At 45.1% G+C, this 21268-nt stretch overlaps 1 protein-coding gene across 1 annotated transcript in view; it reads right to left on the bottom strand.

Moving 5' to 3' along the window:
• Nucleotides 1-21268, bottom strand: part of COL27A1 (collagen type XXVII alpha 1 chain) — a 105902-nt gene that overhangs the window by 5225 nt on the left and 79409 nt on the right. The window contains exons 30-40 of the mRNA XM_070955894.1: nucleotides 16934-17041; nucleotides 16371-16424; nucleotides 14860-14922; nucleotides 13066-13119; nucleotides 10181-10216; nucleotides 10058-10075; nucleotides 8116-8151; nucleotides 6890-6916; nucleotides 5690-5755; nucleotides 5415-5583; nucleotides 1534-1643 (exon numbers count right to left, since the gene is read on the bottom strand). Coding sequence (XP_070811995.1) covers nucleotides 1534-1643; nucleotides 5415-5583; nucleotides 5690-5755; nucleotides 6890-6916; nucleotides 8116-8151; nucleotides 10058-10075; nucleotides 10181-10216; nucleotides 13066-13119; nucleotides 14860-14922; nucleotides 16371-16424; nucleotides 16934-17041 — 741 coding nt within the window. The remainder of the gene's footprint in view (nucleotides 1-1533; nucleotides 1644-5414; nucleotides 5584-5689; nucleotides 5756-6889; nucleotides 6917-8115; nucleotides 8152-10057; nucleotides 10076-10180; nucleotides 10217-13065; nucleotides 13120-14859; nucleotides 14923-16370; nucleotides 16425-16933; nucleotides 17042-21268) is intronic.

Raw genomic sequence — 21268 nt, 5'->3', positions numbered from 1 at the left:
GAGGTGGGTAAAAAAAGGACCCAGATTGTTTGGGGCCAATAGACTGACTCTGTAAACCGCTTAGAGAGGGTTGTAAAACAGTAAAGCAGTATATACGTCTAAGTGCTATTGCTATTGCTATGGACAGATAAGCACGGATTTGCACTAAGAGTCATCCTTCCCATGGACAAAGGGACTTCCTGCAGCCAACCTTGCTAATATCTCTAATTTTTATGAATGAATCTGGCCGCTTTAACTACCGAGACCCATTCACAAAAAACAGAGGCATTTACTTGCTGCTTGGCACGAGAGACGACACGGCTGAAATTCTGGACAATAATGTGCGCCAGCCGAATCTCAAATTTTCAACCCCAATTCTATTTAGATTCTATTTTTTAAAAAGAAGAAATAATTGCTCTGCTTATTCACAAATCGTTTTGCTCCAGGCTGTATATTGCCTGAGGTTATCCATGAAAAAAAATTTCAACTGAGCCAAAATACCACTTCGGTCTTTTTGAAAAGAAAAAAATGTCACTAGCTAGTTATTCCTTTCCAGGTTCAGCTTAAGACAGAACTTATTTTTAAAAGCTGAAACAATTGGAACGTGGTACTTACGACGAGGATAAGCAACGTGTCAACCACGTGGGCACTGCAGCACATGCCAGCCTCCCTATCTGCCTGTTTTTAATTTCATTTTATTTTTTTGCAAAGATTTTATTGGGATTGAAAAAAAATATATATTAAATGGGAAACGGGTGCAGCCAAGCCCCAGATACATTATCTGCCTTTCCGAGAACGTCTCTGTGCTCCACGTAGAACCACAGGCATTTTCAGAAAATAGAAATGTCCTTGTTTTTAGAGTTGTTCAATGGGTGGCACGTGAAATGCTGCATTCCGGTGGCTTTCTTAGAAGCCACGTGTGCCTTTGATGCAGGGGTGAAAATCCAGCAGGTTCTGACAGGTTCTAGAGAACCGGTAGCGGAAATTTTGAGTAGTTTGGAGAACTGGCAAATGCCACCTTTGGCTGGCCCCAGAGTGGGGTGGGAATGGAGATTCAGCAATATCCTTCCCCTGGAATGGGGTGGGAATGGAGATTTAGCAATATCCTTCCCCTGGAGTGGGGTGGGAATGGGGATTTTACAGTATCCTTTCCCTGGAGTGGGGTGGGAATGGGGATTTTGCAATATTCTTCCCCTGGAGTGGGATGGGAATGGGGATTTTGCAGTATACTTCCCCTGGAGTGGGGAGGTAATAGAAATTTTGCAGTATATTTCCCCTGGAGTGGGGAGGGAATGGGGATTTTGCAGTATCCTTCCCCTGGAGTGGGGTGGGAATGGGGATTTTACAGTATCTTTTCCCTGGAGTGGGGTGGGAATGGGGATTTTACAGTATCCTTCCGCCAGAGGGGAGGGAATGGGGATTTTACAGTATCCTTCCCCTGGAGTGGGGAGGGAATGGAGCTTTTGCCGTATCCTTCCCCTGCCACGCTCACCAAGCCACGCCCACAGAACCAGTAGTAAAAAAAAATTGAATTTCACCACTGCTTTAAGGTACCTTTGATGTTGTGATAGGGTTGAGGCAGGTTTGACCTTCTTGAGTGAAGCTGCAGGTGACCTGAATGCTGTCTGAAGAACAGCCGAGATTCGGGTCAATCCAGTACACACCTGAAGAAGAAGAGGAGAGAGAAATAACACGTGAGGCCAGATCCAGCTATAGCAGTGGCCAAAATTGTGGAAACCTTTTGGGAAGCGTGTACTTTTGAGTTTTGATGGCTAATAACACCACTTTTTTGGGGGGAGTTTCAAGATAATCCTATTCCACTGCTGGAATTGCCTGGGAAGAGTCCAGACCTTCACCCAATGGAAAATCGATGGAGCTGACTAAAGAAACTTGTTAGTCAGAAGCGACCCAGCAATAAAACCCAGTTAATAGAAGCCAACATTCCATCTTGGCTTCACATGGTAACAGCTGCAGAACTAAAAGACTTGGTTCCTTCCATGGGAAGACGTTGTAAGGCCGTCATTCATGCTAAAGGTTACCCAACGAAGTATATATTTTTTTTAATTGAAAAGTTTTAAAATGTTTTACAAACAAATTTCCACCCCCTCCTCCCCCCACCCGTTCCCTTCTCCCTCCCCACCCCCCCCCCCCGACTTCCCAGAGCAAAATACAGGGTATTGCATTTAGCAAACATAATCTAACATAAACAAACTATAAGCTCTTAACTCCCCCTTACTCTTTAACTCCCCCATAGGTACCAAAATGTCAGAGTAAAAAGAAAAATCATCTAACTATTTCATTCATAAGCTATTTGCAACTTTTTAGTCCCATATTTGTTTTGTATATAGTCAATCCATCTTCTCCATTCCAGTACATATCTTTCATTCGAACGGTCCTTCAAATATGCAGAGATTTTAGCCATCTCCGCTAAAACGAAGTATTAACTGACGTGGTGATCATCTTTGTATATCTCATTTGGGGATCATTTTTGTCTATCTCGTTTTTTCTACGTGTTTCCCTTTTCTTCTTTATCCTCTAACTGCTCTTCTAATAGCAAATCCTTCCTAAAAAGGATTGCATTACATTCTTGATTCAATTCTCTTTCCATTGATATATAAGTTTATGGTGGTACTCCCCCCAAAAAAGTGGTGTTATTAGCTAGTTTTAGAAAATACAACTTTTTTTTATTATTATTATTTGATTTATATGCCGCCCTTCTCCGGAGACTCAGGACGGCTTACAATGCGTTAAGCAATAGCCTTCATTCTTTTGTATATTTTATACAAAGTCAGCTTATTGCCCCCACAAACTGGGTCCTCATTTCACCTACCTTAGAAAGGATGGAAGGCTGAGTCAACCTTGAGCCTTGGCAACTTTTCCCAAAAGGTTTCCACAATTTTGGCCACTACCATATAGTGTGGTATCTTGGAGAAGGCTATTGATTTTTTTCCCCTAAGTTCTGGAGAAGAACAGTGTGGAAGCTATCACTTCCAACTACTTTGGCTCCAACTACTATCAGCGTCCTTTAATCTTTTGCAGTGGGTCATAATCATTGTGGGAGCTCCATCACTGGAGGCTTTGAAGAAGGGACTGGAGTGCCACTGGTCTGGAATGGTATAAGGCAGTGATGGCAAACTTTTTCAGCACCGAGTGCCCAAACTGGAACACGCGTGCATATGCATGCATGTGTGTGCACTGGAGCACCAGAAAACCAAAGACTAGCTGGGCAGCTGGGCAGCGCTGGGCAGTGCGGGCATTTTGGGGGCATCAAGAGCCTTGATAGTACAGTGGTCTAAGCACCCTGTTATTAACACAGCTGCCTGCAATTACTGCTGGTTCGAATCTCTCCAAGGCTCAAGGTTGACTCAGCCTTCCATCCTTTCTAAGGTAGATAAATTAAGGACCCAGTTGTGGGGGCAATAAGCTGACTTTGTATAAATATACAAAAGTATGAAGGCTATTGCTTAACACATTGTAAGCCACCCTGAGTCTCCGGAGAAGGGCGGCATATAAATCAAATTAAAAAAAAAAATTCAGGCTGTTTTGGGGCCATTTTCAGACCGTTTTCTGGGCTGTTTTCAGGCCATTTTTGGAGCATTTTCAGGTCTGAAAAACAGCCCGGAAAATGGCTCAAAAAATCAACCTGAAAACGACCCAAAAACAGCCTGAAAAAGGCCCGGAAACAGCCTGGAAAACAGCCCCAAAAAATGGCCTTTTTTTTTTACCAGTTTTTTGTCATTTGGGGGGCTGTTTTCAGTCCATTTTCCGGCGCTCCAGCACCCGCAAAGACCAGCTGGCGAGCGCGCACATGCACGCTGAAAACTACAAGACCAGCTGGCGATGGCGCAGGTGCCCACATAGAGGGCTTTGCATGCCAACTCTGGTGCGCTTGCCATAGATTCGCCATCATGGGCATAAGGTCTTCTGCTCGAACTTGGTGTTGGACTAGAAGATCTCCAAGGGCCCTTCCAACTGTATTATTCTGTACAGAGGAGGTAGAATAATCTAGAGCCTCATCTCCAGAATGATTCTGCCCATCCTGTCGGATCTAGTGAAGATGGTGTTGTACTCCAAGAGTGAAGGAGAGGAGTTGGCAAGGCCTCCCTCTCCAGGACCCTCCTCTTTGGCAATGCCTTCAGTGTCCGCTGAAGGGCAAGAGATAGGGCCGGGGCCAAGCACGTCCACGCAGCCACAGGTGGACAGTGATGAGGGTAATGAGTCTTGGCTGGATCCACGCCAGCGTCGCAGAGATAAGCGCACACAACAGAAGAAAAGGCGTGCCCGAGATTAGGCTGAGTCACTGGACCACACCCCACAGGGTATAAAAGAGAGCATGGTGGCCAGTCAAACCTTGTGATGAACAAAGCTGAAAGCTTCCACGCCATTCTGCATTGCCGGACTTTTGCTATAGACTTTGCTGGATTATCTTTGGACTTGATTGACTCTGTAATTATTGAGCTGTTTACTTTGATGTACCAGAAGCGGGAAGAAGTTATCTCTCCTCTTCGTAAGTAATAAACTCTTGGCAGCCAGCCACTAGGTTGTTGCCAAGTTCCGTTATCATAAGGAAAAGGATTTTGTCGGCTGGTTTGGTCTTCAACTCTTGGACGTCTGTTGGTGTGTGTGCGTGTGGGACCGGGACAGGACAGATGGTTCATCCCAGATAAAGAAGGAGGTGACAGACCAGAGCCTGGAAATCTGATTGTCCTGCTTTTTCTGACTTTTAGGAGCCTAGTCAATCTTTTCTTGAGAGGGGCCTTTGATTACAGTGGCACCTTGTAAAGAAGAGGAAAATGCAGGGATGGGCTTCAAAAATATAAGCAAGGGGTTCTCTTCCAGGCTGCTGGGTAGGCATGGCGATGGTGGGTGTGGCCTAGTCAGCCTCCTGCACCATGGCGGGGGGAGGGTGTTTTTGCCCTCCCCAGGCTCCGGAGGCTTTTCTCGAGCCTCCATGAGGGTGAAAACAGCCTCCCCAGGCTCCAGAGGCCCTCTGGAGGGCGGAAACATTTTTTGCCCTCCCTGAGCCTCCATGCACACCCTGCATTTACCTGCATCCACAATGGGCCAGGTGGAGACTCCTGGGAGGGGAGGGGTGGGGCCAGCCAGGAGGAGGATTTGGGGGTTCTCCGAACTGCATGGAATCTTAGCTAGAGGTTCTCCCGAACCCCTGCGAACCCCCAGCAGCCCACCCCTTGGACAAAGGGCCATCTTCCATGACTCTTTTGTTGTTCATTTTTCAACTGTTTCATTCTCTTTTTTTGGTCCAGTTTATCAGGAGATATATTGAGATTCTTCCATACATTGCCAAGAGTTGTTACATTTAGGCAGAAAGTTCATGAAGGAATGAAATCTAGAATTTAGGGCATCGCAACCGATGTAGATCTTGGAGGACATTTGTCTGTCTGCTGTCCATCCTGGAGCAGATGAAGGCTTACCATCCTGCATCTTTTGTTCACAGTTCATGAGGTCTTTACAAATACGGGTAGGGTTTTCCTTTGTCCCCAGGGGTCTCTTGATGCTCTGGATGAGGACACTGAGGTAGTGCAAGGTCTTAAAGATCTCCCCTCCTTGCTCCATCGCTGGAAGATCCATCTGTTCGTAGCTCTGACAGGAAAGAGAGAAGACACGCATGGATTCCTTGCAGTGGCTGATCCTTTTTGGCATTTCAGAGAGATCTCTTAAAGATCTCCAAAAAGATCTCATGGCTTACCTCTGACCTGAAGACAGCGCTGGCAGTCAACATGGAGTGGAAAGCTACATCGAAGTCATCTTGCCCCTGGATTAGAGGAGAAAAGACATAGTTATGGTAGACTTAGAATAGAATAGAATAGAATAGAATAGAATAGAATAGAATAGAATAGAATAGAATAGAATAGAATAGAATAGAATAGAATAGAATAGGAATAGGAATAGGAATAGGAATAGGAATAGAATAGAATAGAATAGAATAGAATAGAATAGAATAGAATAGAATAGAATAGAATAGAATAGAATAGAATAGAATAGAATAGAATAGAATAGAATAACAGAGTTGGAAGGGACCTTGGAGGTCTTCTAGTCCAACCCCCTGCTTAGGCAGGAAACCCTACACCACTTCAGATAAATGGTTATCCAACATCTTCTTAAAAACTTCCAGTGTTGGAGCATTCACAACTTCTGGAGGCAAGTTGTTCCACTGATTAATTGTTCTCCCTGTCAGGAAATTCCTCCTTAGTTCTAGGTTCTCTCCTTGATTAGTTTCCACCCGTTGCTTCTTGTTCTACCCTCAGGTGCTTTGGAGAATAGCTTGACTCCCTCTTCTTTGGGGCAGCCCCTGAGATATTGGAAGACTGCTATCATGTCTCCCCTAGTCCTTCTTTTCATCAAATTAGATATACCCAGTTCCTGCAACCGTTCTTTATCTGTTTTAGCCTCCAGTCAGCTAATCACCTTTGTTGCTCTTCTCTGCACTCTTTCTAGAGTCTCCACATCTTTTTTATATTGTGGTGACCAAAACTGGATGCAGTATTCCAAGTGTGGCCTTATCAAGGCCTTATAAAGTGGTATTAACACTTTACGTGATCTTGATTCTATCCCTCTGTTTATGTAGCCTAGAACTGTGTTGGCTTTTTTGTCAGCTGCTGCACACGGCTGGCTCAGATCTAAATGGTTGTCCACTAGGACTCCAAGATCCCTCTAGGACTTGAAGGAGAAAGTCCATGCAGATAGAATACATGCACTGTCAGAATTAATGATGAAATGTCCAGGGTGGAGATTATGATGTTTAAATGAAATAAGAACCACGCAGGCTCCTGTAACCCAATCTCTCAAAGGTTTCATGGTTTCATTTTGGGATTGTTTGGTTGTTTTTTCGCAACAAACGTCCCAAACTTGCCGAACTCTAAGACCAGTGGGGATTCAGAAAACTTACAAATGCAGCTTGAATTCCTGGTGGGCCCTGTAAAGATAAGAGACAAAGTATGAAGCGTTAAGCAAGTTAAATCAAGATAAAATTCTTGGCTGTTGAGGGCCAGAGTTGGAAAGCTGTCCGTCCGATCCTTTAGGTTGTAAAGTAAAGAACATGAGCCATGGTGGCGCAGTGGTTAGAATGCAGTACTGCAGGCTACTTCTGCTGACTGCCGGCTTCCTATAATCTGGCAGTTCGAATCTCACCAGGCTCAAAGTTGGCTCAGCCTTCCATCCTTCCGAGGTGGATAAAATGAGGACCCAGATTGTTGGGTGCAATAGGCCGACTCTAAACCGCTTAGAGAGGCTAACTCTGCTGATTGCCAGCAGTTTGATTCCCACCGGCTCAAGGTTGACTCAGCCTTCTGTCCTTCTGAGGTGAGTAAAATGAGGACCCAGATTGTTGGGGGCAAGAGGCTGACACTGTAAACCACTTAGAGAGGGCTGTAAAGCACTGTGAAGAGGTATATAAGTCTAAGTGCTATTGTTATTGCTTGCTTCCTTCCCTTCCTTCCTTCTTTCTCTCCCTCTCTTTTCTCCTTCCTTCCTTCCTTCCTTCCTTCCTTCCTTGCCATGGTGGTGCAGTGATTAGCATACAGTATTGCAGGTTAATTCCGCCCATTGCCATCAGTTCGATCCTGACCAGCTCAAGGTTGATTCAGCCTTCTGTCCTTCCGAGATAGGTAAAATGAGGACCCAGATTGTTGGGGGCAAGAGCCTGACACTGTAAACCACTTAGGGCTGTAAAGCACTGTGAAGAGGTATATAAGTCTAAGTGCTATTGTTATTGCTTGCTTCCTTCCCTTCCTTCCTTCTTTCTCTCCCTCTCTTTTCTCCTTCCTTCCTTCCTTCCTTCCTTGCCATGGTGGTGCAGTGATTAGCATACAGTATTGCAGGTTAATTCCGCCCATTGCCATCAGTTCGATCCTGACCAGCTCAAAGTTGACTCAGCCTTTCATCCTTCCAAGGTCGGTAAAACGAGGACCCAGATTGTTGGGGGACAAGAGGTTGACTCTGTAAAACCGCTTAGAGAGGGCTGTAAAAGCACTGTGAAGCGGTATATCAGTCTAAGTGCTATTGCTATCTCTTGCATTCAGGTTCCACAGCCCAGATGCAGAAAAGCTTCAGCCATCATCGTGTGCTTTTTAAGACAAAGGCAACAAAAACCCAAATCATATTTTAAATACATACCGGGGGGCCTGGAGGTCCTCGGGGCCCTGGGATACCCTAGGAAGACAAGAGTCAAGATTAATCATGATTGATCCTCCCTAACCTGAACAGATGGTGGCTGAACTGGAGATGCAAAACACCACTGTGTATGAGGGGAGGGGGGGGGGTTCTTTTCCAAAGTTGTCTTCCTCTTTTTCACACACACACACACACACACACACACACACACACACACACACACAAATATTTTCTTCACTGTCCCAAAGGTGCTTTCTTTCAAAAGACAACTGGACTTCCTTGGGGGTTTTTTGGGAGACATTTCACTTCTCATCCTAGAAGCTTCTTCAGTTCAGACTGAATGGTAGGGGAACGGAAGGATTTATATTCCTGGCAGTCATCTGGTTGTTAGCAGTCTTTCTGAGCATCGTTGAGGTCACTTGGAGGTTTATCTGTGCCCTACAAGTCCAGCTGCCTTTTGAAACACTGTCCTTTGGGACAGTGATGACCTGGATGACAGAGAATGCACATTTAGCTGTGCATCAGAGCTGAGGAAGCTTCTTGGGTGAGAAGCGAAACGCCTTCAAAGAAAAACAAGAAAGTCCAGTTGCCTCTTGAAAAAGCACCTTTGGGACAACCATGACCTGGATGGCTGAGAATCTCCATAGACATTTAGCTATGCCAGAGCTGAGGAAGCTTCTTGGATGAGAAGCGAAACGTCTTCAAGGGGAAAACCAAATCCAGTTGCCTTCGGAAGAACTAAAGAAGTTTCTTGGGTGAGAAGCAAAACGTCTTCAAAGAAAAACATCCAGTTGCCATTTGAAAGAAAACACTTTTGGGACAACCATAACCTGGATGGACTGAGAATCTCCAGATACTTTTCCCTTCACTGGCTTTATCTCAGCACTGTGATTCTCTTGCCTGGACTAAAATGTTGCATTCTATTCTTTTAAGCAAACTCCATATTTCAACTCGGACATGACCATTCTTAATTTTGCACTTCCCAAAGGCCAGATCAGAACGATCGGATTTCCGCCATTTAATCGAAGCCCTTGGACTGCAAGGCGATCCAACCGGTCAGTCCTAGAGGAGATCAACCCTGACTGCTCTTTAGAAGGCCAGATCCTGAAGAGGAAACTCAAATCCTTTGGCCACCTAATGAGAAGGAAGGACTCCCTGGAGAAGAGCCTAATAATGCTGGGAACGATGGAGGGCAAAAGAAGAAGGGGACGGCAGAGAAGGAGGTGGCTGGATGGAGTCACTGAAGCAGTCGGCCATGAGCTTAAATGGTCTCCGGGGGGATGGTAGAGGACAGGAAGGCCTGGAGAAACATTGTCCATGGGGTCGCGATGGGATGGACACAACTTCGCAACTAACAACAACAATAGATAGATAGATAGATAGATAGATAGATAGATAGATAGATAGATAGGTAGGTAGATCCAAGGGACTTCTGCGAGTCCTTTGGACTGCAAGGTGATCCAACTGATCAGTCCTAGAGAAGATCAACCCTGACTGCTCTTTAGAAGGCCAGATCCTGAAGAGGAAACTCAAATCCTTTGGCCACCTAATGAGAAGGAAGGACTCCCTGGAGAAGAGCCTAATAATGCTGGGAACGATGGAGGGCAAAAGAAGAAAGGGACAACAGAGAACAAGGTGGCTAGATGGAGTTACTGAAGCAGTCGGCGTGAGATTAAATGGACTCCAGAAGATGGTAGAGGACAGGAAGGCCTGGAGGAACGTTGTCCATGGAGTCGCGATGGGTCAGACAGGACTTCATGACTAACAACAACAAATCAAAACCACTTTATGTATGCTTGGTTTTAGTGCCAACACTTGGACTGTAATTTCAATTTTTTTTCCTTCCCTTTTCTTACAGGAAACATTTCGAAAGAATGGCTGAGGAGTTTTCAAGTCTTGGGGTGGAAGGAGCAATCTTGATGGGACAACACAGAGCCATACTTACCCTTGGACCTTGGAGACCCTGAAAAAAAGGAAACGAAGAAGGAGATGAAAACGGGTCCTTCACAGAAGAGGCGTGGGTGCAAAATGACTTTCACACCCATGGCACAAAAGGGACAACACTTACCGCTTCACCTTGGCTGCCTTTCTCTCCTTTAGGACCCTGGGGAGGGAAAAAAAGGGTGACAAAATGCACACCTGTTAAACGTGTAAGACGTCTGCACATGCCAATATAAAGAAAAGCTCCGAAGTCACTGTGTGAATCAGCCCTTGAGCGTGAGAAAGAGCGAGAATGGCTTGCCTTCAGAAGTTGTGGATGCTCCATCAGTGGAGGTTTTTAAGCAGAGATTGGACAACCAGTCAAAATCAGGGGGGAAATATATTAAGAGAGTTGGAAGATACTTTTGAAAGGGAGATAGGGGCCTGGGTAGAAATTTTGGAAACTGGGCAGTGGAAGAGGGTAGAGGTGGGAGAAATACCTAGACTGAACAGCCAAGAAGCAGATGCAAACAGAGATAAAGATCCAAGAGAGGAATATGGGAGGCAAGTAAAAAAAAAAGCATAGCGATTAAAGTATTGAAGCGGGCAAGAGATGATGAATAGATGATTTCTCCTTTTTTGTTGTTGTTCTGATTTGCTTTTCTTTTTCTCTCTTTTCTTTCTTTCTTTTTTTTTTTTTTTTTAGGTAGGTGACATGACTAGAAGTTAGGTGACATGAAAACGAATCAAGGAGAGAAGCAATCTGGAATTAAGGAGAAACTTCCTAAAGGTGAGGACAATTAACAGGTGGAACAACTTGCCTCCAGAAGTTGTGGATGCTCCATCACTGGAAGCTTTCAAGAAGAGACTGGTCAGCCATCTGTCAAAAATGGTGTTGGGTCTGCTTGGGCAGGGGGTTGGACTAGATGACCTACAAGATCCCTTCCAACTCTGTTAATCTGTATCTGTATCTAAGTTGCTGGACTGAAGGGTTAAAATTGTCTAGAAAACACCATGTGTGAAAAAGAAGACCATGGGAAGAAAGCCAAATAGGACAAACTTTGTTGACCGAGAAGGAGGGACGATGGTGCCTTCCAGATGTTTGGCCTTCAGCTCATATCACCTCCAACAGCTTGGCTCAACAGCAAGAGGCCGTTGCCCAAAACATCTGCCTGTATCAGGTGCCCATCCTTACTTTAAATATTTCTTTTCTATGTTCAGGCAAAGTGAAAATCTGAGCTTTAGTTTCCTGGTCTATATGGATCAACATTCAGATCTCAGTTTTGGAATGAAAGACACACACACACAGAGTTGTGTACCATCACAATTTTCCTGGGAATGCCTTGGGATGCTGCACCACAACGGAAGATCCAAAGACAATGCAACATAGGAATCGTTGCAATAATTCAAGACATTAATAGATAAGAACCAGAGTTGTGGATCATGCTGGGGCTTGAAGGATCTGCACCAGCTTTGAAGAGAGTCCCACTTTCAAGGGGCAGAGCTGCCACAGTCTCAAGCTAAGTGGAGGAACTGTGGATTTTGAGTTTTATTTTGTTCTGACAAAGGGCTGGGAAGGGGTGAGTGTTGAGAAAATGACAGTTATGATGGCCTTAAAAAAATTCCACACCGCCTTCAAAAGAATTCATGTGCGGTTAGAAAAAAATGATTAGACAACATAATAGAGTTTAAGCCAGAATTATTCTGATTAGGCATTATAGCAGGCGGTTATGATAAAGGGACAATATATACCTAATATTACACATCTTGACCTCAGCTAGAATTGTATATGTGCAGCAATGGGAAGAGCGAAAACACCCCTTCAGAGGAAGAGAGGATAAGGAAGATACTGGTCTATGCGGAAATGGACAGACTAACGTTAAAAATAAAAGATAAAGGAGATACAGAACGCTATGCTGTATGGAATAGATTCTATCAATGGCTGGAAGCACGAGATAGAAGTTAGAATGCGACAGAATCAGGTTAGGTGGAAATGGAAAGCGATACTATATATGTATTAGAATGTAGGTATTAGAATGAAAGATAAATTTGGTACTCTAGAATATGATGGTCAGAAATAAGTGTACAGCACTGGCACTCTTTAAAATACCGTATTTTTCGGACTATAAGACGCACCTGACTATAAGACACACCTAAATTTAGAAGAGGAAATCAACAACAAAAAAAGTTTTTGGCCTCCACGGGCCCCATTTTTGGGTCTTTTTTGGCCCCATTTTCAAGGCTCTTTTCTGTCCGTTTTCTAGGCTTTTTTCAGCTGACTTTTGAGGCTTTTTTAAGCCTGTTTTCGAGGCTTATTCCAGCCTGTTTTCAAGGCTTTTTTCAGCCCATTTTCAATGCTTTTTTCAGCTCATTTTGGGGTCTTTTTTGGACCCATTTTCAAGGCTTTTTTCTGTCTGTTTTCTAGGCTTTTTTCGGCTGAATTTTGAGGCTTTTTTAAGCCTGTTTTTGAGGCTTATTCCAGCCTGTTTTCAAGGCTTTTTTCAGCCCATTTTCAATGCTTTTTTCAGCTCATTTTTGGATCTTTTTGGCCCCATTTTCAAGGCTTTTTTCTGTCTGTTTTCTAGCCTTTTTTCAGCTGATTTTTGAGGCTTTTTTTGGCCCGTTTTTGAGGCTTTTTCCAGGCCATTTTTCCAAAAATATTGGCCAAAAAAAGCCTCAAAAACAGGCCGAAAAAAGGCTTGAAAAATGCCCCAAAATGGGGTGTGCCCAAAAAACGGCCAGCGTGTGGCCGAGGCATCGGCAATATTCGGTCTATAAGACACACAGACATTTTCATCCCCTTTTGGGAGACAAAAAACTGTGTCTTATAGTCCAAAAAATAGTAGTATATTTGTTAGTTTTTACCTTTGTTTCATGGTACGTGGAATGCCAGGACAATTGCAGTGTATTCATTATTTTTATATTTAAACAATAAATCAATAAAAAAAATATTTTAAAAAAAAATCCATAGCACCTTGAGAGAAAATTTGCTAATCTTAAGAAGAGGAACTAAAGAGCAAGAGGGACACTTACAGAGTTTCCTGGTGGGCCTGAAATCCCAACTGGACCAATGACACCTTCTTGGCCCTACAAAAACAAACCATTCAGTTAGACAATGGATAAGCTATTTCACTACAAGAACTTCTATTTCTCTTCCCTGGAGGGGTCTCCAGCCCTATTTTCCTGGTGGTGTCTAGCCAGCTCCAATCCTTCTTAACTTTTGAATCCAGATGAGGCTGGTGTCAGGCCTGGAAGCCATCTTTTGCGTTGGATCTTCAGGCCTGCCACATTTACTACTGTGGGAAACTGGGAGGGGGGATTGTATGGAGCCAGGGTGATATGTAGTCATAATAACATTCCTTTCTCAGAGAGTCAAGGACATCTTGCCCTGCACCTGTAGAGATGGAACTGGGAGGCATCTCCAGTTGGGACAGTGTCTTGATTGGACCATTTGATGGACTTGTGGGTGCTGGGCAGGGACTTGGATGTTCCTTTGGGTGGGGAAAATCTGGAAGCTTTCAGATTCAGGTTTTCCCAGATGTGCCAATATGACATCTTCTAATAAAATGGAACTTTGAGGGACTTCAAGCCTCGGAGTCTTCTTTCTTTGAGGAACCCTGACAGCTGGAGCACCACCTTGCTTTCTGACCAATAATAGCACCAGATGGGTATCAAAGAGCTGCCCAATGTCCAGAAGCTCATCTAAGGAATTTGGACTTTCAGATGACCCAGCAAGGGCTACCAGACCCAGAACAGGACTGCTTGTTTTTTCAGGTATTTCACCTTTTCTGGGTAGAAGAAATATTTATCAGGGAAAGCAGGTGGAGGAGAAGACAACCCATCTTCTACCAACCCATCCCTTGAACTACTACCGCTACTTCCTCAGCAGATTTACGTACTCTACTGCTGATTCTTTATCCCTGATTCTAGCACAGTGTTGGCGAAACTTTTCAGCACCAAGTGCCAAAACGGAAGCTCATGCGCGTCAGGGATTGCCAGAAACCGGAAGAACAGCTCCCCGGCGTGCATGTGCATGCTGGGAAGCTGAGCTTCCAGTTTTTGGTGTGCGCACGCATGCCAATCACCTGGTCTTCCAGTTTCCGGTGTGCTTGCACGCACAAAGACCAGCTGTCCAGCGCGCATGTGCACGCTGGAAATGGGAAGCTCAGCTTCCCGGCGCACACATCAGCAGTGGGTTGCCCCCGGTTTGGACCGGTTCACAAGAACCGGTAGTAAAACCGGCAGGAGGCCCCATCCACTGCCCCGGATGTCATCATCGGCGATCTGCACATGCACAGAAGCTTTTGTGCGATCCCATTCCGAACCGGTAGTAAAAGCAAGTAGAAACCACCCCTCGCACACATGCATGCCAGGGAACTGCTCTTCTGATTTCCAGCGCTCCCGTGCGCACAAAGAACAGCTGGCCAGCGCACATGTGCGTGCCAGAACCTGAAAGAGCAACAGGCGATGGCTGGCATGCCCGGAGAGATGGCTCTGCATGTCACTTCCGGCACTCATGCCATAGGTTCGCCAACACTGTTCTAGCAGGAAACATTGACTGATTGAGGAATTTGGTGACGTGGTGACAACTTGGTAGGATATGACTAAATGTTTTGGCCTCCGAGAAGAAAGCTGTCTCCATCGTCATTACCCCCAAACAGGTCAAAACCTGGTCCTTCGGCTGCCCAGTTTCAGCCGCTCAGTCATGGGGTGGGCAGAAGACATGGAAGTGGGTCCGAATACAGCTCACCATCTTTTAACTGAGAAGAAAGCAGCTTCTGAAGAGAGCTGAAGGTCAAGGCAAGAATGGTGAAACCCTCAACTCACCCAGAGTCCTTGGGGCCCTTTCGGGCCCTGGATGCCTTTGAAGCCAAGATCTCCCGGTGGTCCCTGTTAAGAGAGAGAAAAACGTTGGATGAAAATAACCAGGTGAGAGCACTATCCACCCCTTGGACATCATCTCCTTCGGCTATCCCTTTCCTATTTTGAAAAGTAAAACCATTTCAAATAATATTAAAAAGGAGTGGTGTGCGGGTGGCCTAGAGGTGGAGCTCTCGCCTCACAATCGGGAGGCTGTGAGTTCGATCCTAGGTAGGGGCAGATATTTCTCTCTCTGGGCACACTGAGGATATATATCTGTTGAACAAAACTCCGCATTGGCAACAGGAAGGGGATCCAGCCATTAAAAACACTCTGCTAGCTCCATTCAGTTACTCAGATTCCACCCCACAAAAGATTATGGGGTCGTTAAATGAAGGTGATGATTTCAAATAATACTTAAAAAAGATTCCAAAGTAGGTATCTACATTCAAGTTGCAACCACCTCTGCTGTTATTTTTCTCTCTTTCCTTTCCTTCTGAACTGTGCCCTGTCCCCAAACAGAAATTGAAGCAGCGTAGGTGGCAGCGAACAAACTTAAGTCCATCTTAAGTTAACTTCAGTTTTTACAGCATAAAAATTCCTGGGAGTCCATCTCAGCGAAGACTTCACCTGGGAAAACAACACGATCCAGGTGGCCAGGAAGGCGCAACAGAGTCTCCGTTTCCTTAGGGTCTTGTGTAAAAACAGGGTGGAACAACAACTGATGACCTCCTTTTACCGGTCCACAACAGAAAGCATCCTCACTTATTGCATCTCGGTGTGGCATGCCGGTTTGACAGCCGCGGATAGAAAAACACTACAGAGGGTGGTGAGCACAGCAGAAAAAATCATGATCTGTCCACCGATACCACTAGATGAGATCGCTAGGGCTCGCTGCCTTAGACGAGTGAGGAAAATCCTCACGGACGACTCTCACCCTGGTCACCACTTCTTCATCCTCCTACCATCAGGAAGGAGATATAGAAGCATAGACAGCCGCACAAATAGGCTGAAGAACAGTTTTTATCCGTGGGCTGTCAGACTCCTGAATGCAAAATAACATCATAACTACGTAGTACGATGGACCTGCAGGGCCGGCACACCATGTAACATATTCACACTGGTGCAATAGGACTGGGTGTTTTGTTAATATGATTTATTGGGTTAGGGATTTTCTGTCTTCACTGTGAGTTGTATTGTGTTGTGGAGGGGAGGTGCACTGAGGGAGCTCAACCAATCTCATTGTACATACGTTGGGCACCGACAATAAAGATTTGAAATTGAATTGAATCTCTAGATGACAGGAGGTCGTTCATGAATGGTCCCACTCAACCTGTGCAGAGATCAATCATCGGCAGCTGCCATTTTGTTGAGCAGGTTCACCACTCGTGGTCAACCTTGAGACATCTGACGCAAAACATGACCTGTCTCTGAAACAGGAACTTGGTACGACGTTATTAGGGAAGGCTCCAACTCACCTTTGGGCCGAAGAGTCCAGCAATCCCTGGAAATCCCGATTCACCAAAGTCTCCCTAGATAGATTTTCCACGGAGCAGAAGGAGGAACAACAACAAGAAGAGATGATGCCAAAAACACGAACAGTCTGAAATTCCCCTTCCATCCCTTTTTGTGAAATTGGCGAAGAAAAAAGGGGCCCCTCCAAACCCCAGATGGATTTTTAGCTCTCAAGACAAAGCCATCATCGTCTCCTCCACGATCATAGCTTGGCTTGGAAATGACTCCGCTCGTCTCTTCCAGTTTCTGAAGGGAAGGACGGTGGGTTTTTGCTGTACTTGATGTCTTAATCTAAGCATATTTTGGCAGAGGACGATGCTCAGGAATAAGAGAGGAGATGAAGAAGGAACCTGGCATGGACAGCCCCTGTGTTACTTCAGGAAATTGAATGCAGAAGCTCAGATGTTTGGTAGATCTATCCTCTATACCTGCCCCATCAATCATGCAGCAGAAGAACTTATTTTTCTTGGCCTGAGAGATATCCTCAACCAACAAACTTCAGCAGCTATCGCACGCATCTACTCACCGGCTGTCCTTTGGTCCCTGGATCACCGGAGGTCCCAGGGAGTCCCATTCCACCTTGAGAACCTCTTTTCCCCAATGGACCAATCTCTCCAGGCAAACCTCTTTCTCCCTAAAAAAAAAGCCACCAAAAGATTCCATCAACATTACAGATTGGCAAAGATGTTTCCAAATACCTCCCTGCTATGTTGGAAATGTAAACATCAAAAAGGAACTTATTATCACATGTGGTGGTCCTGCCATAAGGCAAAACAATTTTGGCAAATAATTAAAATACAAATAGAAGAAATTATAAATCAACAAATAGAAATGAGGCCAGAAACTTTCCTACTGGGAATAATTACCAGGTCTTATGAAAAAGAAATACGATACTTAATTATTCACATAATTACAGCAGCACGAATAGTTTTTGCCCAAAACTGGAAAAACAATGACATACCAACAGAAGACAAGGTGATTAGAGAAATTATGGAGTGTGTGGAAATGGATACACTCACAAAGGAGATACAAGAAAAAGATGAAACAGAATATTACTTAGTCTGGGAGAAATGGTATAAATGGTTGGAGGAGAAAGGGGGAAAATGCGGGGGGGGGGACAAAAGAAAACTAAACAATGGTTAAATTAGGTGGAGGAATATGGAAACAAATGGGAAGATATTAAAAATTGTGGAAAGGAAATTAGGTACCTGTTTATGTTAAATGTAAATAAAATATTTAGATTAACAGAATATATTATAATGGTATATATATGATATACTAGAAATATATGTATAAAAGATATATTAAGATAAGAAAGAGAAAATGTATAAATATGGATTACTGATGCGAAGATGTTGAAAAGATGTAAATATAAAAAATAAAATAAAATACAGATTCTAGAAGCCCTCCAACTACTTAAGACTGAAGTTCTTTGCCCTTTGTTTGAACCCGGATCTCCCAAAAATCTGAGAGGAGGACAAAGACTTGGCTGCATCACCAACATCTTCACGAACTTTAGATGGTCCTCCTTGAACACCTTGTTGCTCCAGGCTACATCCTTAATTTGAGACTGATGTACCGAGAAAGGGGTGGAAGCTTCAAAAATGCCACGTCCTCGACCTCCCTCTCCAAAATAGCACTGATTCTAAACTTAATCTGGGAAAGCAGTAGTAGTACTTTATTGTCCTTGCACCTTGTACAAGGAAATTAAATACCATCTTCAGTGTACATTATACATAAGAAAAACTAAAAAAATAAAACACAAACGCACATCTTTCGCAGTCTATACAATTGAGTTGAAAACCCCTGATATTGAATTAATATTGCACTATACTGTAGAATTCAATATAGTTACCGCTCTGGGATAGAAGCTGTTTTTCAGCCTATTTGTCCTTGTTTTTATGATCCTGTACCGGCTGCCAAATGGTAATAGTTCAAAAAAAAAAAAAAAAGGGGTGCCCAGGATGAGATGGATCTTTAAGAACGTTTTGAACTTTCTTAAGGCAGCGGGAGCTATAAAGCTCTTCCAAGGAGGAGAGAGGGCAATCAATGATCCTCTGGGCAATGACGTTGACCCTCTGGAGCACTGTCCTATCTGCCACTGCGCAGTTGGCAAACCATACGCAGGTGCAGTAAATTAAAATACTCTCTACGGTGCAGCGGTAGAAGGTCGCCAGCAGTTTTTCATTCAGTTGTTGTTTCCTGAGAAGTCTCAGGTCGTATAATCTCTGCTGGGCCCTTTTGACCAGTGCTGCAATATGAGTGCCCCAGGTCAAGTCAGGGCATCTTCCCTAGTAAAACTGGCCAGATTTGCATTACCCTAAAGTTAACCAACCTGTCGTTCTCAATTCTGGCCGTTAGGGGGCAATGATAGTCAATTGACACATCCCTGGTTAAATGAGGGATAATTAGATCCCCGTTCACCCAGCCCCCAAACTGTTCTATACAACCCACTTGGACTGATCTCTTTTTAGCAAGTTCCTTCTCACAAAACGAAAGTAAGAGAAGAACTGAAGAAAAGCAGACACCACAAGGTCTGGCTTGCAAATCCTGGGCCTCTAAACCACCAGCTTTGTGGACATTCACTCTGGAACATTTCCCCTCTCCTCCCTCCCCCACCCCCCAAAAAAGGTTGATCCTTTCTTTGAAGCTCTGGAGGGTCATCAGTGCTGAACGTCTTCTCCAATACTGGATTTTGCTTTCCATTTGATATGTTGGTGGTAAGGAGGACCCTGCCTGCTTTTAAGGCTTGCAGTGATGGTGAGTTGACAGCTGAAACTGCTGGTTGATTTAAGGCAGTGATGGCTAACCTTTTTGCTGTCGCGTGCCAAAGGCGGGGGAAGCGTGGGGGGGTTGCACGCACATGTGCCCACACCCATAATTCAATGAGCCCAGCCCCTCGCATATGCATGCGTGACCCCCCTCCCCCTGTGCTCCCCCTGCGATGGCACGGTGGGACTGGGAGGCCTGTTTTTTTCACCCTCCCCAGGCTCCAAAGCCTTTCTAGGTGCCTGGGGAGGGCAAAAACTGCCTTCCTCAACCCCCTTGAGGCCCTCCGGAGGCCAGAAACAGCCCATTATTCGACTTCCGGTGGATCCAGAAGGCCCGAAAATTAGCTGGCCAGCATGCACATGTGTGATGGAGCTGAGCTAGGGCAACATTCCCGTGCCCAGAGATATGACTCCGTGTGCCACCTGTGGCACGAGTGCCATAGGTTCGCCATCACGGATTTAAGGTCTTCACCCCATAGATCCATGATGGCGAACCTATGGCATGCGTGCCAGAGGTGGCACGCACAGCCCTCTCTGTGGGCATGTGTGCCATCGCCAGCTGCTCTTCCAGGTGCACGTGCTCAAGTGCCGAAACTGGAGCGCACGCGCCGGAACTCAAAAGAGATCAGCTAGCTGGTGTGCATGCCTACCTGACCAGCTGTCCAGTATGCATGCGCGCTGTAACCCGGAAGAGCAGCTGGCCACCACGCTCATGCACACCGGCCAGCTACTCCCTTTCAGGTTCCGGCATGCATGCATGCATTCCAGTTTCGGCACTCATGGCCAAAAAGGTTAGCCATCACTGCCATAGATCATGGCAGTAAATCAAACATAAAGTACATCATCAGACTCTCTACCAACCATCATCAAGAGAACTTGAAATCTCAATGGACGTGTTGTGGGCCGCCAGCGCCAGGCCAGCAGAGCTGGTGGCAGACTCAGACAGTGAGGAGGTTGGCCAGCCCTGGAGTCTGGGGAAGGCTCTGATGAGTGCTCTGCGTCGGAGGCAGAGATGGAGCCAGGGCCGTCCAACAGTTATCAGCTGCCTTCGGAGTCGGATTATCAGTGAGGCAGAAGAACAGCTGGAGCCTGTTCCTGTCACTGCGTTATTTTATTTACCAGCTGAGCTCATCATTTCTGGACTGTCAGACTTTCCGTAGCTTGCCAACTTCTTATCAGTAAGCTACGTGTTTCCGGATCCACCCACATTCCTTCACACTTTTTTCCTTTGTTCTCTTGCCAGGAGTGCCGGTTGCTGTGAAAAGCAGCTGGCCCGAATTACTTTCAAAATGTAGCAATTATCTTTCTTAGTTAGTGAGGTGTTTTATTTTCTTTATAACAAATAAATGAGTTTTATTAGAAAGCTTTTCTTCGGGTTTTCTTTTCAGAATATTGCAACTTGGAGGAGCCACGATCCATCCTCTAATTAAATCAGGGTGATTTTTCCCAGAGCCAAAGATGGGATTAATCGATGCCCTGACAGTTCCCAATGTGCGCATGCACAGAGCTGCCAGGAGAAGGGAACAGCTGAAGAACAAGGGTCGACTCAGGAGTAAAGCCACAGGTGGACGGTGAATGGCCCCTCCCAGAGGGAATAAAAGAGGAGCGAAGGGGAGTGGAGTTTGCAGGAGACAATTAGTTTAATTCATGAGGGTGAAGATCTGTTCCTGACTTCTTGCCAAGTAATTGCTGCTCCAGCGTGGCGTTTGGAAGATATCGGCCTGGCAGCTCTCCAAGCCTGATAAAGGTCTGTAGTTGTGAAATCTCATGAAAGACTGTTTGCTGGGAGAGGAATTTCCCTTTAACCTAAATAAAAGAAGTTTTATCGGGACAAGGAGTCTGCTTCATGATCTTGGGAGGCCTAGGTCAGAACAGCAAGACAGGGGCATCAAAATGCCCTTAATCCCTAAAATATCGCCACCATCATCGTCAACTTTTTAAACTGCTAATCACCTCCAACACCTGGACATGGAATAACTAGGTCTTTAAGTCAGGTTTAAGAAACAATTGGACACCACACCACACATGATATGTTAATGAAGGTCTCAAGAAATCAGATGCAGAAACTCCAGAGTGTAATTTCTCTGCTG

Source organism: Pituophis catenifer, unplaced genomic scaffold (assembly GCF_029215685.1).
Source record: "Pituophis catenifer annectens isolate HBS135680 unplaced genomic scaffold, rPitCat1.0.hap2 SCAF_17, whole genome shotgun sequence".
In the NCBI taxonomy this organism is placed as follows: Eukaryota; Metazoa; Chordata; class Lepidosauria; order Squamata; family Colubridae; genus Pituophis; species Pituophis catenifer.
The sequence above is the reverse complement of the archived record's forward strand: the minus strand, read 5'-3'. Positions and strand labels throughout refer to the sequence as shown.